This window comes from Quercus lobata, chromosome 5 (genome assembly GCF_001633185.2).
Source record: "Quercus lobata isolate SW786 chromosome 5, ValleyOak3.0 Primary Assembly, whole genome shotgun sequence".
Classification (NCBI taxonomy): Eukaryota; Viridiplantae; Streptophyta; class Magnoliopsida; order Fagales; family Fagaceae; genus Quercus; species Quercus lobata.
The window spans coordinates 39,931,397-39,950,261 of NC_044908.1; the positions used below are offsets into that span (position 1 = coordinate 39,931,397).

The 18,865-nt window shown below is 34.5% G+C and overlaps 2 protein-coding genes across 2 annotated transcripts; both read left to right on the plus strand.

Moving 5' to 3' along the window:
- Positions 1-4,985: 4,985 nt before the first annotated feature.
- LOC115991447 (endonuclease MutS2) lies at positions 4,986-14,833 on the plus strand. The gene is made up of 5 exons (XM_031115138.1): positions 4,986-5,568; positions 10,568-11,531; positions 11,617-12,141; positions 12,772-13,233; positions 14,407-14,833. The coding sequence occupies exons 1-5, from the start codon at positions 5,087-5,089 to the stop codon at positions 14,716-14,718; spliced, it is 2,745 nt and encodes a 914-aa protein (XP_030970998.1). The 5' UTR covers positions 4,986-5,086; the 3' UTR covers positions 14,719-14,833.
- A 586-nt stretch (positions 14,834-15,419) lies between these two features.
- LOC115991448 (stem-specific protein TSJT1-like) lies at positions 15,420-18,657 on the plus strand. The gene is made up of 4 exons (XM_031115139.1): positions 15,420-15,729; positions 16,517-16,757; positions 17,427-17,547; positions 17,784-18,657. The coding sequence occupies exons 1-4, from the start codon at positions 15,530-15,532 to the stop codon at positions 17,990-17,992; spliced, it is 771 nt and encodes a 256-aa protein (XP_030970999.1). The 5' UTR covers positions 15,420-15,529; the 3' UTR covers positions 17,993-18,657.
- Positions 18,658-18,865: the final 208 nt, after the last annotated feature.

The following is an 18,865-nucleotide window of genomic DNA, read 5'->3' on the forward strand; positions in this document are numbered from 1 at the left end:
ATTGCCAATCAAAACTCAAGTGGTGGAGTCGAGTGGCAATTGGAAATGTTACCCATTTACTAAAGGAAAAAAAAAAAAGAATTATTACTAAAGGCAGAGGATGCTGCAATAGCGGGTAGGTCCATGAATTGGGTGCTTAGGCTAAAAAAAGAAATAAATGATCTTTTAACAAAAGAAGAAAAAATGTGGAAACAACGATCTCGAGCATTGTGGTTGCATGAAGGTGATAGTAATACACGTTTTTTCCATAGTCGAGCCACTTACAGGTTCAGGAGAAACAGGATTGAGGCTTTGGAAAATTCTTTAGGCAAAAGGCATGTGGATGAAAATGGAATAGAAAATATTTTGGTTGATTTTTATCAAAATCTATTTGCTTCTTCCTCACCAGACTAGATTGAGGAAGCTTTAGAAGCCATTCCTACGGTGGTAACGGAGGAGATGAACCAAGAACTTGTGGCACCTTTTGAGAGAGCGGAAGTGGATTTTGCCTTAAACCAGATGGATCCTTTAAAAGCACCTGGACTAGATTGTATGCCTCCACTATTTTTCCAGCACTTTTGGTTGCCAGTGGTGATGAAGTGGCAAAAATTGTCCTCACTTGTCTCAACATGGGCTCTATACCTTCATCAATAAACCAAACCTTTATCACTCTCATCCCAAAGGTTAAAAGCCCGGTAAGAGTTTTAGAATGCCACTCTATTACTCTATGTAATATTCTCTATAAGCTTATTTCTAAGATTCTAGCAAATAGACTTAAGAAAATTTTACCTTGTGTTATTTTTGAATTTCAAAGTGCTTTTTAGTCTAGTAAAGCTATTTCTAATAATATTCTAGTCACCTTTGAGACTTTGCACCATATGAAGAACCAAAAAACTAAGGGGGGGGGGGTTATGGCTATGAAGTTAGATATGAGTAAGACATATGACCGGTGGAGTGGATTTATCTGGTGAAAATCATGGAGAAACTGGGTTTTTGTGAGAAGTGGGTGTGTCTTGTCTTTGAGTGTATTAGTACTATGTCATACTCAATCTTGGTGAATGGAGAACCGAGGGGAGATATTAGACCTTCAAGAGGTCTAAGGCAAGGAGACCCTTTGTCTCCATATCTTTTCTTGTTATGTTCAAAAGGGTTGAATAGTATGCTTCAAAGGGTAGTTGCTGATGATTCTATAAGGGGCTTCTCTTTATGTAAGAGGGGGCCAAAAATCTCACTTTTATTTTTTGCATATGATAGTCTGTTATTTTGCAGAGCCTCTTTGTCAGATTTACAGGTTATTCAGAATATTCTATCATTGTATGAGAAAGCATCAGGCCAAAAGCTAAACCAAGAGAAGACTACCCTCTTTTTCAGTAAAGTAGTAAATGAAGACACTAAGACCTAAATCTCCAATTATTTAGTGGTACCTGAGGTAAAAGAATATGAAAAATATCTTGGCTTACCGGCTGTGGTGGGTAGGAAAAAGAAAGCGAGCCTTGGCTATATAAAAGAAAGAGTATGGTGAAAACTCCAAGGGTGGAAAGAGAAGCTTTTATCCCAAGTGGGTAGAGAGATTTTGCTCAAAGCAATGATGCAAGCAATTCCCACTTTTGCGATGAGTTGTTTCAAACTACCAGGTGGCCTTTGTGATGAAATTGAAGCGCCAATCCGGAAATTCTTTTGGAGACAAAAGGGTGAGCAAAGGAAAATTCATTGGAAAAAATGGGAGGTGTTATGTAAGCCTCAGTCTGAAGGGGGGTTGGGATTCAAAGACTCGACAAAATTTAAAGATGCATTGTTGGCAAAGCAGGTTTGGAGACTACTGAAGGACTAAAATTCCCTATTTTTTCGGGTTTTTAAAGCAAAATATTTCCCTACGGGTTCGATTTTTTATGCTAAAGCAACTGGGGGGTCATATGCTTGCAGAGTATTCTCAAAGCTAGGAAGGTGATCTCGATGGGTATGCGATGGAGGACAGGTGACGAGAAAAGAATAAATATTTATAATGACAACTGGATGCCAGGGAAGGGATCTGCCAAGGTAGTTTCTCCACATGTGCTTGCATTGGAAGGTGCACAGGTTGTTGCCCTTATCAACTCGGACACAAGGACCTAGAATCAGAACATGTTACAACAACATTTCTTGAGTTTTGAGGCTAATTGTATCAAAACCATCCCACTATGTTGGACAGACTAGAAGGATTGTCTAATATGGCTGGCGTGCAATAATGGTGAGTACTCAGTTAAAACGGGTTATAAGCTCCTTTGTGAGGTACAAAATGCTAGTTCTGCTTCGAGCTTAGACAGAACAAAGTAGGATCTTTTCTGGAAACATATTTGGAAGTTACGCATTCCAAATAAAATTAAAATGTTCCTATGGCGGGTCTGTTACAAATGCTTTGCCAACAAAGGAAAATTTGAAGAGGAGAAAGATATTAGACGATGCCACATGCAGTGCTTGCCTCTCGGCCCAAATTTGGAGTTACGCGTGGCTTCATCATATTTGGATCCCCTGTTTCAACTGGATCTAAACAGAGCATCCCCAAATTCAAGATGTATAGGAGCTAATCCACTTGGTTGTGCAGCGGAATGATAATTCAGAGCTGTTTGAAGTTATGGCATGGTTTATTTGGAACCATAGAAACCGATTGAGATTGAACGAAAAGGGGCTAGCTTCTGACATAATTTTTCAAGTGGCAAAATTGTACCTCTTGGACTTTCAGCTGAAGCTTTTGAAGACCATAGAAGAACCATACAAGGGAAGCATAAAATGGAGACCTCCTTTGGATGAATTGTACAAAACAGACTATGATGGGGCTGTGTTCAGTGAATCAGGAGAGGCAGGTATTGGGGTTGTAGTTCAGGATGCAAATGGTGAGGTAATTGTGGCCCTTGTTGAAAAAATCACATATCTGGGGTCAGTGGAGATGTTGGAAGCCTTAGCTGCAAGAAGGGCTGCAAAATTTATTATTGAATTGGGTATCTCTTTATTTGAATTTGAGGGTGATTCGGAGGTGGTGTGCAGGGCGTTGCAGGTAGTAGATTAGAGCTACCCGTCTATCGGTCAGATTGTAAAAGACACTTGGTCTATTGTTCGTTTGCTTATAACCTCTTCTTTCTCTCATACTAGGTAGTAGGGTAATTGTGTAGCCCATGCTTTGGCTAAGAGAGCAATAGTTTCTTTTCCTTTATTGGTGTGGATGGAGCATGTTCCATTTGACATACATCAGCTTGTTATTTTTGATTCTTCAACTACTTAATAAAAGCGTTCAGTGTTGATTCTCACCAAAAAAAAAAAAAAAAAACTACAATAAATTCTGTTAGTAGAATATTATAAGAAATATATGTATTTATAAAAGGATTTATTATTTATTTATAATCACAAATTTTTATTTTACATCTTTAAACATTATTATGATTATATTTATTTCTATCTTTTTGTTGTACTATTTTAATATATTTTAATTTTTTTTTTTATGAATTTCTAATTGTTTGTGAGATTGTATATATATATATATATATATATATATAGTAATAATAACTTTATTAGGAGATTCTATTGGAGATTCAATTAAACTTTTTATTTCTTCTCTTATTTTTCTTAAATTTTTCATATCCAAATTGATTTTTTTAAGTAAGAATTCGTAATTAAAATAGTTACTAATAAAATAAACCTGATCTATGATATAAAATTATGATATGATAAGATTAAAATAAATTATACAAAATATTAGAATCTATTTTATCACGACTTCACTTAATAATAGAATTTCCCAACAATGTCAACCTATCCAAATAAAAATTTCCCAATAATGTCAATCTACCCAGATAAAGACGAATTGATATTAATAAAGCAAAGATGAATTTTACATATAAAATCAAATATCACTATTACTTTACAAAAAAAAAAGAAAAAAAAAAGATGAAAAGTATAATTTTTATATAAAAAAAAAAGACTTTTAATTTACCTTAGTTAAGGCTATGCATAGTGAAGGAAAGCTAAATTCTAATTTCCAATTTTGATTTTGGTGGAGAGGAAGAGATTGTTTGGTATGTGGTCATATGGTAAGTTGTGTGGAAGACTTGTCTATAAAAATTGAAACATTAAATTTATTGGATTTTTTTTTTTTTGGTTATAGTTTTGGATTTCAATTATATTTTTAAATCATCAAAGTGAGAATTTTAGTTAATGATAGAATCATATAGAAGCATCAACTTGTTCAAGCAAGGATGGATTTAAACATAACATCCGTTTAATGTCTTCTTTCATTCTTGGGATACGTAAAGAAAAAAAATGAATAATATTATTGTAAATATTATATGGTGACTTTATATGAACATATGTGGGTGAATTTTGAGTTTAATTAGTTAAAATGTGATTTTTTTTTTTTTATTTTAGGCTAAAATGTAAAATGCATTCTCCAAGTTTAGTTGAAATTCATTTTAGTCTTCAAACTTACTTTTGTTCAATTAGTCCTTTAAGTTTCAAATTTATTTAATTAAGGTTTTTTTATCCAATTTTATTTTTTAAAAGTTGGCATTAAAAAAATATTATTTTCACCCAAAAAATATATAAAATTAATAAAAATATTTAATGTGAGAATTTTTAATTTTTTTATTATTAGTTAATTGCATAATTTAAAAAAAAATAGAATTAGACAAAGGGAAAAGTTTTGCTACATATTATTATTATGTGGCTACAAAAAGAAAAGTGACAAATGTTCACTTGATCATGTGTATTGCACATAACCCTTGGGTATATGTTGCTTTCTTTTTGCTACTACATAATCATGTATGTAACAATATCTTTGCTTTACACAAAAGATATGATTTGAATAAATTTAAAAGTTAAAGAACTAGTTGAACCAAAATAAATTAAAATCTAAAATGAATTTCAGTAAAACTTTTTTTTATTTTTTATTTTTTCAAATGATACGGGGAGTGAAAAAAAAAAAAAAAACGCTGTGTATGTCGTGGTTTCCACTTCAACGTGGCCTTTTGCCTCCATAATTCAAAAGGATAAGATTCAAAAAATGCAAATGTAAGTAAAATTTCTCTCACGCCGACTCGACCCAAACTCAATCCCAACGCACCGAGTCAACTCGTTCCCCATGCAACTCACCAATCTCCTATTCACCTCCGTCGCCCACAAAGCCCCTCCAGTTCTCTTCCCCAAAGTGAAAGCGCTCAATTCCAACTCGCCCGAGTCACTCACTCTCTCCCAGACCCTCCAATCCGAAACCCTCGAAACCCTAGAATGGCCCTCACTCTGCAAACAACTCTCATCGTTCACGTCCACCACCATGGGATTCTCGGCCGCGCAGAAAGCCAAGATCCCCTTGGGCCAAACCCCGGAGGAGAGCCACAAGCTTCTCGATCAGACGGCGGCGGCAGCGTCGGCGATGATGGATTCTCCACCATTGGATTTCTCGGGAATCGAGGACGTCTCGGGGATTTTGAACTCGGCTGTTTCGCGCGAGTTGCTCTCGATTTCGGAGCTCTGCGCGATTCGGCGAACGCTCCGAGCCGCGAAGCTCTTGTTCGAGAAGGTGAAACAGTTGGTTAATACCGGAGATTGCTCTGAAACTGAAAGGTACTTTACTATTATTATTATTACTAGTCGCTAACCCGTGCGATGCACGGGAAATGTATTGAGTACAATATATAATTTAATCTTTGTTTATTTTACTACAACACCAAAATTGAATTTGTAAAATAAAATCATATAGCTAAAACATTTGTTAACAGCTATACGTTTCAGACATTTATTAAACTATATTATTATTATTATTATTATCAACTTAACAGTATTTTAATATATGATACCAACATGCTTCAAGAAAATGTCCAACACTGAAAACAATTTCGAAAACAAACTCAACTAAACAGTTTGATGAATAAATATATTACAATCTATAATATAAGCCAAGAAATAAACTTTGAAACCAATATGAACAAAATCCACGTCAAACAAAACCATTTTGATCGTTAAGAATATGACTCACTAAAGTCATGAAAAACACATGATTCATTACAAAAAAAGAAAAAAAAAAAAAAGAAGCATCTTTAGTCTTTATAGATTTTGCCTAAGTACCCAGATACGATGACACATATTCACACAAAAATCATTAAAGAAAGAATCAAAGAACATACATAACATGTACATACGCTATGAAAGTAAAAATAAGAAAAACAAAAGAGACGTAAACACAGACAATTAAAGAAAAAATATAGGAAAAAAAAGTTAGGAATAGAAATATAAGATAAAGATGGGTTACCCTCAAAAAGAATAATCCATGGATATTCATTGAAATCTTCTAGATAATTTCTGATAATAGAAAAAATAAAACCCAAAAGTTATGATGTTAAAACTTCCAAAAGGCCAAAAAAAAAAAATTAAAAAAATTCAGAAGATTCAAAGCTTCAAAAGTATTGAAATAAAACAATATATATATATATAATATTACGCAATAGAGAAATACAATAGAAAAAAGGGAATCCATGATTATAGCTTTTTCACTTATGTATTGGACTCATCTCCTTCTTCGGTCAATGCATCAAGGTTAGGGTTATTTGATTTGTTTAATAAAAATTTGAAGATTTAATTAAAAGATTCAGGCCCAGCAATTAAATAAACAAAACAACAATTGACAAACTTATAAGAAAAAGCAACAAATCTATAATTTTTATTGAAGAAACCCTAACCTTGATGCATTGACCGAAGAAGGAGATGAGTCCAATACATAAGTGGAATATGTGAATTGTGAAGCATGAGCCGCCCTCAAAAAAAATCTTGAAGAAAAATAAGTTTTAAGGAGAAAATTGTGTTGCGGCAAAAATAAGTTTTTGGGGCTTAGGTTTTCTAAGCAAGCAATTCTTAAATAGGAGAGAGTAGAGGCGGTGGGAGAGTGTCCTTATTTGGCTAGAAGTCTAATTTGCATTGGAAAAGGAAAACAGTGATGAGATGAAAAATTTAATTTAAATATTGTGCTGACGTGGAAAATTGTGGGAGTTTCAAAAGTTTCGGTTTTATATATATATATAGATTAGAATTAGAGAAGGATTTAATTTAATTTAGCTTTAATGAAATCCTAGCTTTACATCATCTAATTCTAATTACAATTTTGCCACTTCAATTTTTACAACTTATAGCATAAACAGCTTCATACTGAATATTAGGGAAAATTTGCAAAATAATAATGTCTTAATTAATTAATGATAATTATTTAAATTGGCAAAACAGTTATTTGGGAATATGGCCTTTTCTTTAGAATCATATTTCTACGATTTCAACTGACTTAACTGAGCTGAATTATAAGTGTCAAAAACACAATTTCAACATGAAACATGATTTTAATAAAAAGGGTAGATTTCCAAATAGTTTAAAAGCAATGCTAATTTACATAATTATTACTAAAATGATATTGTTTTGCAAAATTTCCAATGAATATTATCCTAATAACATAACTAGGATATCATCGAATAACAAAACTAGGATCGACTACACCATAGGTTCAAATTCTTTTTTTTTTTTTTTCTTTTTTTGTCTCCATTGTTGTGTGTGTGTGGGGGGGTATTTGTTTGGATTTTCAGCTCAAAGTCAAACCAAATCATTTATACATTTTGGTTTGCCTGACTTAAAATACGCATGGTGCTTAAAAATTCATTTTGATTTTAGATGTTATAGTAGGGGCATGCACTATTCTTAGAGTCTGTTTGAGATCTACTTATTTTGCTGAAATTGAAAACTTTTTGTTGAAAGTACTATAGATAAAAGTAAAAGTTAGTTAAAATAATATAGTGAGACCCATGAATAGTACCAAAAAGTGCAGTGGGGCCCATGAATAGTAGCAAAAATAAGCTGAATAGTAAAATAAGCTGGTTTTTTTTAATTTGGAGCCAAATATATACGTAGTGTCTATTTGGAAACAGTTTATTTAGTTGAAACTGAAAATTTTTTACTGAAAGTATTGTAAATAAATCTAAAAATTAGTTGAAATAGTATAGTAGGGTTTAGAAATAATATCAAAAAGTGCAATGAGACATATGAATAGTAGCAAAAATAAGTTGAATAGTAAAAAAAGTTGAATTTTTAAGCCAATGCCAAACACACACTTAGTTTTGATAGTTTGTGGTATATTCATAGATTTTATATTTTAATTGGGAGAGGTTCTCCAAACACTTGGCTTTTGTGGTGGGTGATGGTTCCCACATACGTTTTTGACATGATAGGTGGGTTGGGGATACCTCACTTAAAATGCTCTATCCTCAGCTATATGCGTGTTCTAGTGACAAGGAAGCTTGTATTTCTAACTTGTTGGATCATCAGGAGGATGGGAGTAGTAGATTTTGGAACGTGAGATTTTATAGGAATTTTCATGAGAGGGAATTTGAGATTGCCTTCTCTTTACTAGAACTCATTCAATCTTGGATCCGTAGAGGTATTGGGTGTGATAGACCCCATTGGTGTCTTAATGGGAATGGTAAGTTTGATACTTGGTCTTTCTATTATAAGATTAGGGTACATCTCTTTCTTGCTTCCCATGGAAGGGGATTTGGAAAGTCAAGGTTCCTAAGAGGATGGCTTTCTTCTTGTGGACCGCAGCCCATGGTCAAATTCTTACCTTGGATAATTTGATGCTACAGGGCCTCCCTTTGGCGAATAGGTGCTGTATGTGCTTCTGATCTACGGAATTTGTGGACCATCTTCTCATTCACTGTCCTGTAGCTTATTCTTTGTGGGTGCAAATGTTACAAGCTTTGGGATTCAATGGGTCATGCCAGGTTCTGTGGAGAGTTTGGTGTCTTGTTGGAGTAATTGGTTGGGGAAATTTGCTTTGGACATATGGAATATGGTTCCTGGCTGTTTGATGTGGGTTGTTTGGTTGGAAAGTAACCGGTGCTCTTTTGAGGCTCTGGAGAGAACGCTTGATCAGTTACAAGCTCTCAGCCAAAATACTCTTTTTGAATGGGCTAGGTGCTGGGGTTCTTCAAACTGTTCTTCTATTTTGGAGTTTTTTTCTTCCCTTAGAAGTGCCCCTTAAGTTGCTCTTCTTATTCTCCTTTTTTCTTTTTCTTTTTTTTTTTGTTTGCTATTTTTTGTGCTCACCATCATGAACACCTGTATTTGCTGTTTCCGTTCTTTCATTATGAATATAAGTCTTATTAATTATCAAAAAAAAAAAAAAAAAAATCAATTGACTTGAAATTTGAGAGAACATATAATCCAAGTGTGAGATTTTGAAAATCCTATAAAATGCTATTAAGCAATAATGTCATTTTTGTGGGTAATTCAATAGTTGGGGGTGGGGGATTTGGATCCTGGATATCTTTGTTGGAAACATCAAGAGGTGTCAGTTAATCTTACAAGGCTCTTGGCATTAACAAAGAGTTACATCATTTGGAACTTGAACTTTATCCAATAATTGTATTGAGTCTATTGACTATTATCATCAATATATTTGTAGTTGGAATTGATATTTTGGTCTGATGAGTTTGTATGGCGTGTCATATATTAGAGAAACAAAATGCAGAAGCAATGGTGATTAGAGTAATTATTCTAAAAGTTGAAAAACTTTAATTTTGCGAAAGATGGAATATGAGAATATGATGAAGAAGAGTGCAAATGTAAGAAAATAAATAGATAAGTGATATAACTTATAAGCTTTATAAGAAGTGGGACTTTGAGAGTGGTGAGAGGGGGAGGGGGTAATGGTGGAGATTATTAGGAGAGCTATTTGTGGTGTTGCAAGTTCATAATGAGTATTGTATTCCTGATGTATGGATGCTTTTTTTTTTTTTTTTTTTTTTTTTTTTTAATTATAAATTTTTCTGATCTTTTTGATGTGTAGGTAAAAACTGATTGGAGTTAATTTTGGTTTAAGTGGGAAGTCTCGGTTTTATTGGTCTTCTTTAGTTGGCTTTTGGGTTTTGTTGATGTGTCTTTGTTTTGTTCTTTGGGTGTTATGGTTTGCATTCTGATTATAACAAATAGATGCATTTTGAGAATTTATTAGTAACCAAGCTGTTGATCTAAAAGGTAATAGATTTTGGAAAGAGATATGGTAAAAGAATGCTATATGTTGATCGTTAATCTTTTTCTGCTAGATATATTCCAGAAAGCCTAGGGGTAGAGTCTTAGAGGTTAGGAGCTCCTGCATTGACATGGTTTGCTGCATCAAACTGTGCCTAGAGTTAGCCTTTATTTTAAAATGGTTCGTGAGTTTGAATCTTCACAGTTCTTTTTTCGACTTGGTTCAAGACAATAAAGAGGATATTGTTTTTTTTCCAAAATAGGTGTCACAAGGCTCTGAAAGCTGCTGCTTCTATGTTAAGCAATTTTCTTTGCTACATCCCTGGATAGGTTGTCCTTATTGGTTGGCAGTCGGGGAGAAGCATTTATCATAAGGTAATGAGTTCTCATGTCACAGTAAGGGTGTCAGTATAAAAATTTGTTTTAAGGGGACTGTCACATATAGAGTGCTGTGCTTCTTTTTCTACACTTTCATACAACTGAAAGCAGGAGCTTCCTGCATGATTTTGATGTTATAATAAAGAAATGAAAATTTATGTTTCTATTTGTATTCAAACAGGTACTTGCCTCTGCTTGAAATACTTAAGCACTGCAATTTCCAAGTGGAGTTAGAGCATAAAATAGGATTTTGCATTGATTGCAATTTGTTAATAATCCTTGATAGAGCTAGTGAAGATTTGGAGATCATTAGGTCAGAAAGGAAGAGGAACTCGGAAAGTTTGGATTCTTTGTTGAAGGGAGTGTCATCTCAGATTTTTCAGGCTGGGGCAATTGACAGACCTCTCATAACCAAGCGTCGGTCTAGAATGTGTGTTGGTATTAGGGCTTCCCACCGACATCTACTTCCAGATGGTGTAATATTAAATGTTAGTGGTTCTGGTGCAACATACTTTATGGAACCCAAAGAAGCTATAGAGTTGAACAACATGGAAGTGAAGCTTTCAAACTCTGAGAAAGCTGAGGAGATAGCAATTTTGAGCTTACTTACATCTGAAATAGCGGAATCAGAAATAGAGATAAGGTATTTGTTGGATAGAATTTTAGAAGTTGATCTTGCTTTTGCAAGGGCTGCCTATGCTCAGTGGATGAATGGGGTCTGTCCAATTATCACTTCACAGGGTTGTGAGGCAATAAATTTTAGTGAAGAAGAAGATTGTGCTCTGTCAGTAGATATTGATGGTATACAACATCCTCTGCTCCTTGAATCCTCTCTGAGAAGTTCTTCAGATGTCATCACATCCAACTCTGGCAATTCAGTTCACTTGGGTGATGGAAATGGCACAATGACTTCTTTAAGTATGTTAAGAGGTGCATCTGCTTATCCTGTGCCAATAGACATTAAAATTAAATGTGGAACCAGGGTGGTTGTGATATCAGGGCCAAATACAGGAGGGAAAACTGCTTCCATGAAAACCTTAGGTGTGGCATCTCTTATGTCAAAGGCTGGCATGTTTTTACCTGCTAAGAACCGCCCACAAATTCCATGGTTCGATCTTGTTCTAGCTGATATTGGAGATCACCAGGTAGTTGTTTACCTTGTTTATGGCATATAAATTCTTAGTTCTTTTAGTTGTTCCTGCTTAGTCTTACTCTGGTTTTTTATTTTAGTCTTTGGAACAAAGTCTCTCAACTTTTAGTGGTCACATAACACGGATCTGTAACATCTTAGAAGTGGCCTCAAGAGAATCACTTGTCCTCATTGATGAAATTGGTAGTGGAACAGATCCTTCAGAAGGTGTGGCCCTTTCCACCAGCATCTTGCAGTATCTCAAAGACTGTGTTAACTTGGCCGTTGTGACCACTCACTATGCGGATTTGAGTCTCCTGAAAGAAAAGGATAGTCAGTTCGAGAATGCAGCCATGGAATTTTCACTAGAAACCTTACAACCTACTTATCAGGTCCTCTGGGGAAGCACTGGGAATTCAAATGCCTTGAGTATTGCTAAATCAATTGGTTTTGATCTAAATATAATTGAACGTGCACAACAATGGGTGGAACAATTAAAGCCTGAAAATCAGCAAGAGCGGAAAGGTTTGTTATATCAATCACTAGTAGAGGAAAGAAACAGATTAGAAGCTCAGGCCAGAAGAGCTGGATCTCTTCACGCAGAAATTTTGGATCTGTATCATGAGGTATTTTTATAAGTTCATATCTGTCAGAGAATGCTTAAATTTCTATATAGGGTCAAGGTTAATGTTTTGAAGTCCAACCTAGTCCTAGCAAGGTTCTGAGCACTGACAGTGGGAATCAAATAATTTATTGGGTGCACCAATGCTTTGCTAATATTAGCACTGATGGCCCATGGTAGGGCCATCTGCTGTGCCTCTTTGTGCGGGCATTGAACCCAGGACCAAGTTTTTGTTTTGGTGTTTCTTGTGGTTGTCAAATTATCTGTAAGTTCCCATTTAAATGGTTGAGAGTTAATTTAAGTAGGGTGCCAAACTACAGTGAGGAGAAACTAGGATGAAGTAATTGGGTTATTTTTTAAGAACTTGCATTTTAAAAAAATTGTCAAATCAAGGCTATTTTATTCCATTATTAACTTTTTCATATTTCTAAAAAAAGAAAATTTGAATTTTTAATAGAACTTAGTGGTATTGTCAAAGTTAGACTACATGTCAAAATTCAAACGTAACTCTTTTGTTTCTAATCGCAGCAACTTGGATTTTGAATGATTTGCCATTCTTGAATTAATTATTGTGATAGTTGTTTGATAATATTTTCTGCTTCCCCCCACCCCCCAAATAATTTTATGGGTGTAGATCCAAAATGAAGCAGAGGATCTTGGTGGGCGTGAGACAGCTCTTAGGGTGAAGGAAACCCAACAGGTCCAGCAAGAATTAAAGACTGCAAAATCTCAGCTGGATGTTGTGATACAGGAGTTTGAAAATGGACTCAGAATTGCCAGTGCTGATCAGTTTAATTCACTGATCAAGAAATCAGAATCAGAAATTGCCTCTATAGTTGAAGCTCACTGTCCTCGTGATGCTTATTCTGTCAATGATACAGATTCCAAATCTTATACACCTCAAATTGGAGAGCAAGTCCAGGTGACGGGATTGGGACGTAAGTTAGCTACTGTGGTTGAAGCACCTGAAGATGATGAAACTGTCCTAGTACAACATGGTCAAATAAAGGTCCGCGTAAAGAAAAGCAACATCAGATCTATTGCAAGTAGCGAAAGGAATACTGAAACTAGATATGCCCCACGTTTGAGAAGGCAGGTATGTATAAAGTAGTACTTTGCAGAAGTTAAGACATTTCTCATCTAGATTAGTTGTTAACTGACCATAAATTGTAGGGCCTAATCCCTTTTGCACATAAAAGGATTTGGCTAAGCAAGTAGGGGCATTAGGCGAAATGATCCCAATGAATTTGATTAATTTGACTTTGCCTGAGGAAGTTAGGCCCCTTTGTACACAAGCACATTCTTCCATGGTTCCACCTTGACATCAAGGGTTTCCATCTAAGCTTACTTTCACATACCATCCTCATGTCATTGGTGGCATGCCACTACAGTCATTTTCCACTTGTTTATAATGAATTATGTGTATTGCATTTGCATCAGTTGAAGCTTTATGAAACTGTAACACTTGACTGTCTCTTTCTCTCGATGAGTTTACTACTTTGCATAAGCTTTTCCAAGTTTGTTCCAGGCTCTTGTTTCATTGGAGTATAATCTTCTCGTATTTATAGTCACACTTCTAGGTACCCATCAATTTCATACTCTCAATACCATTCAACTCACCACAATCCAGACTGCATGAGTTCTCCTATGTGAAACCCTTCGTGCAATCCTGTTTTTTCTAGAGCAATGTATATAAGGCCTTGGAAATGATTTTTTTTTTCACTGTTATTATTATACATTTCTTCTCGGGTGTTCTTGTCCCTCTAATGCCTTTTACAGGAAGGAAGTCTCTTCCCTGCACACTGCACTCTATAATATTAACGGCAGTCAGTTTCTGTTCTTGTAGACATTTGTTTTCAAGTTATTCCTACCATTTTTACTTTATTGGTGAAACCTGAAAGATAAGTTCCTTTCACAAGCCAAGTTAAAGTTTTAACTTCAGTTCACGTAATTGAGTACAATGTGACATTTAATCATCGCATTTAGTTCTCTTCAAGTTCTAACCCCAGAATATGGCAGTATTTTTTATACAAGTACACATATTGCACTTCAACTTGTTGGATCCTATTCCTTTTAGTTGAGACAGATCTTAATCATGATGTAAACACATAATCCTTCTTTAACTGTTTATTCTGAAACTTGAAAAAAGAAAAAAAAAAAAAAGATTTATCCTTGAACATTGGTTGGGATTGTGTGGCAATTGTTTGAACTAGTCATCTTCATTGACATTTAACTGACATGAATCTGATTGTTTACATCAATACTGTAGGGTCAGCAGAGCAAAAAGCTCCAGGCTCTTCCAGAGCCAAAAAAGGGCGAGGAGGTTTCATATGGCCCATTGGTGCAGACATCAAAGAACACAGTGGATTTACGTGGTAAACGAGTGGAAGAAGCTTCGTACCACCTCGAAATGGCCATCTCTGCAAGTGGACCATATTCGGTTCTATTTGTCATACATGGGATGGGCACTGGGGCTGTTAAGGAGCGTGCACTTGAGATATTAAACAATCATCCACGTATAGTCAAGTATGAACAAGAAAGTCCAATGAATTATGGATGTACAGTTGCTTATATTAAGTGAAACCTCAGTTGCTTGGTCCAATGAAGTATGTCATACTTGTGACCAGTTTTGAATTGTATATATACATGGGTTGAATGACTCACAGTCAGTAATCATAGTTCATTGAGTTTGATTCCTTCGTGCCACTTCCAATTCTCTACCTTTTGTCTCCACAACCTTCATGAACTTGTTCAATCTAGAATTAAAGCCAATATATGATCACCACAATATGTATTTAATCATTATCTAGGTATGTACAACTCTGGTCCCGAAAGAATGTTATCATTTTTGGATGATACACAGGTCATTCTTTGATGTTATATTTGTAGGTAAAAAGATGGGAAGAATAAGAAGGCAAAGGAAAAAGGACCAAAAATATATGTACCTATCCTTTTGTTTTCCAGAATAGTTCATTCATTTTACTATTATTCCAAACCGTTAATTGAGTTTTGTCTTTATTTATCCGATGAACATTTGACTGTTGAATTTAACAGACACCTCCTGATCCTGAAGCATAAACAAGAGACTTTTGGTTTTGGCACTATGCATGCTGCGTGTCACAGGCACAGCAACCTTGGTTAGACACTTGCACGTTACACGTATCACTCGAGCAAACCTTGCAGCTGCCACATGCATTACTACCAACACAGCACTCTTGTGAGGTAGCAAACTTTGATTCAAGTACTACAACAAATAATGATAAGTATAAAAAAGTAAAAATAATAAGAAGAAATATAAAAGCATCTATGAAGCTCACCTCTATTTAATTCACCGAAGTATATGTATTAGTTTCTATTCAGAGCAATAGCTGTTTTTGAAATTTTGCTTGAAAATGTTGGCTGTTTTTGAGAAAGCAATAGGGAACCCACCAGAGGAGCTGAAGCTTCCTTCAATGGGGTTAGAAACTATGAAATCCCGGCAAGATATAGTTGATATTGTTCGGTCATTGTGGCCAGACTCCACGGTTTACAGCCTTGCAAATTGGAATTTTATGGCTTCATCACATGAAAATGAAAGTCCATCACAGCCCAGGTATTACATAACAATATTGCTATTATTATCAACCAAAAAAAAAAAATTCAACATTCAACATTTGCTAAGGTGGTAAGTTTGGTAAATTATGATTGATGGCTGTAAATCACTTTTATAAAAGCTCACCATCGACACTACTTTTATTTTACACTAACTTAATTTGTCATCATTATGAAAAAAAAAATTATAAAAATTTTATGTCACTAGATTTATTATTTTACAAATATAGTTGCTACCAAATTGGGATGGTAAAATCCATGGAAGAGGCTTTATTGAAATCTTTATAAGGACCAACAGTGTCACCTTATCACATCAAATCATCAATTTTATAAGGAGTTTTGAAAAATTAGATTGAGAAAGTTACATTTTCAACCTCATAACTTAAGGCTGATTTCAAATTAAACTATATACTTTTGAAAACCTTTCAATTCAATTAAAATTACACGGTGACGTAGTTAATGGAAAATGCTTATACAAAACAATGATAGAGTGCTTTTCTTGCTTTTGAAAATAGAAGTTAACCTTGTAAGCTTCTCAAAAAAAAAAAGAGTTAACCTTATAAAAGCAAGCTTGAAGTTTTGCTAGAGATTGTCAAATTATCTGAAACTTTAAAAATAAGTATGCCAAAAATTTTATAGCTCAACTGATAACTTTTGGTGTTTTCAATGGAGATATCTAAGTTCAAATTTCCTATACCCATTGTAACTATTGAATTATTTATAAAAAAAAGGGAGTATAAAATAAATTTAAGTGCACTAAATTAACTGGCTCATTTCTATGTTATAAGGTCTATTGTAGTCACAGATGATATCTTCTGCATTATTACTGGGGCTCTAGAGAACACAACTGAACTAAGACGACATTATGGTCTTTCAAGACAAGCCACAGATGCCATGGTTATAGTTGAAGTTTATAAGGTTCTAAGAGATCGAGCACCCTACCCATCTGATCAAGTCATTAAAGATCTTGAAGGAAAATTTGCATTCATTCTCTTTGATGCTAGATCTGGAACACTTTTTATAGCCCGGGTGAGTTCAAGCCTATAATACTTAATTTGTATTGGTTTGTAGATTAACTTTAACAACACTAGAACTAGGTTACATAAATTATATTTATATATAGCGATTCATTTTGGAATTTTTCTACAATATCAACTTACCTTGTTTTCTATTCAACTTTGTTTAACTCTGAACATGACATTGTCAATGTTTTGGACCTAGCATGTATATGCTTGTACAACACTTTCGAGTGATGTTTCCTCTTCTCTTACATGAATGATGGATCCTATCATGAATTTTATTAGTGAGATCTTCTATTACGTGAGAGGAGTGTTTCTCCAAAGTATAGAATAATTTCTCTAGTAGAATCACTGCATTGTACTTGAACAATGAAATGAAAGTTAATCTCTGACAAAGACAGACCATAAAAAACATGGTCATCACCAAATTTTAAATGCAAAGGGAACAATAATGACTTATCATCGTTTGCGATGATGGATGCTATGCTATAATTTCTATTAAATGCCATTGTATGACGCTTGAATCACTTTTTTGGGGGTCGGAATGTTTAATTCACATTGGAGTCCTTAGCTTCGCATGAGATGTCCAAGGCAGCACACCCTTTGTAATAAGAAATGCTAGATACTAAAGAGAAAAATATTATGTGACAATGCTAGTAATTGTTGCTACCATTTTTAGGATCGTGAAGGATGCATAGAACTTCATTGGGGAATAACCGGTGATGGATCCTTGGTTTGCTGCAATGATCTCAATATTACAAGAGAGGCCTGTGGAAAATCTTGTGCACCTTTTCCTCCTGGTTAGTTCAGCTCACTCTTTTTTGCATATTGCTCTCTTTGGTAGCTCCTAGCAATTAAAAACTCAAGGAAATTACTAAAAAAATAATCTCAACCAAACTTAAATGATATCTTGTAACAGTCATTTCATGAATTCTTAAGTTTTGTAAAGTTCTTTCCTCTACAGCTATAAGCTACATGTGCTATTTTGATAAGCTGAAAAGTGGTTTTTCCTAATGGCTAATGCATGGCATAACAGGGTGCATTTTCATGAATGGAAGTGGGCTTACAAGCTTTGATCATCCACTTTACAAGGTTCGAGCAACTGCTTGTGAAGATGACAATGGCCTCATTTGTGGAGTCATGTTTCAGGTGGACTTGTACACAAGGCTCCCTAGCATTCCACGCACTGGAAGTGCAGCAAATTGGGCAGAAAATGCTGCTGTCCCTGGGGAAGAAAATATCTGAGATTTTGCAAGCTGATAATCAAACTGTTTTGTAATAATGCCAATGTTCTAGAAATGTGTTAATAGTTCATGTTTGATGAAAAAAGGAAGGACTACATCATGTTAGTTTTAATTGAAATAATGCTAGAGACCCAATAAATTTCACAACTTGTTAAGGTGGAAAATTGCGATTGGTACAATATCACTTTTACATGAATTTACCTCTAACATTATGATTATTGTACACCAGACAACTTGCCAACTTAACAATTATGAAAAAGTTGCAAAATTTATTGTGTAAGTAGACTTATTACATCATTTTTTGCTCTTTCCACCAAATGAATATTTAGAACTTTAAAAGGCTTTCTTTAAATTGTTTGGTAGTTTCACCCGTGTCCAATAATTCATGCCTGATACATAAGTTTACACTAGACACCCTTTTTCAAGAAGGAAAGGACTGCTTCTTGTACTATTTCTTTTTCTTCTAAAGCTAATCTTTATGATCCTAGGCTAAATGGTTACTAATTAAAGTAATTTAAGTGGCAATTGATTTAAGAGGACCAAACAATTTACACATAGCGTAAATGTAGGTGTGGGCATATTGACTGTTGTCCTGTTATCTTACAACATGCTTTTAGGATTACACCTTACCTTAAGAAACATGTGATTTAAAATTTCGGATTTCAAGTAACATAGGTCTAAATATCTAGGGGAGGTATGTTGTAATTCATCCAACAATCGACTCAGATGTTTGCTTTAATTTAATTCAGAAATTTATTGGGTTTTTTTTTTTTTTTTTTTTTTTTTTCAAACGTACTGTAATTTATAAGGATTTACAATATTTCATTTTTAAATGATTAGATTTTAGAAACTATAATATTCAATCATCTGTTGG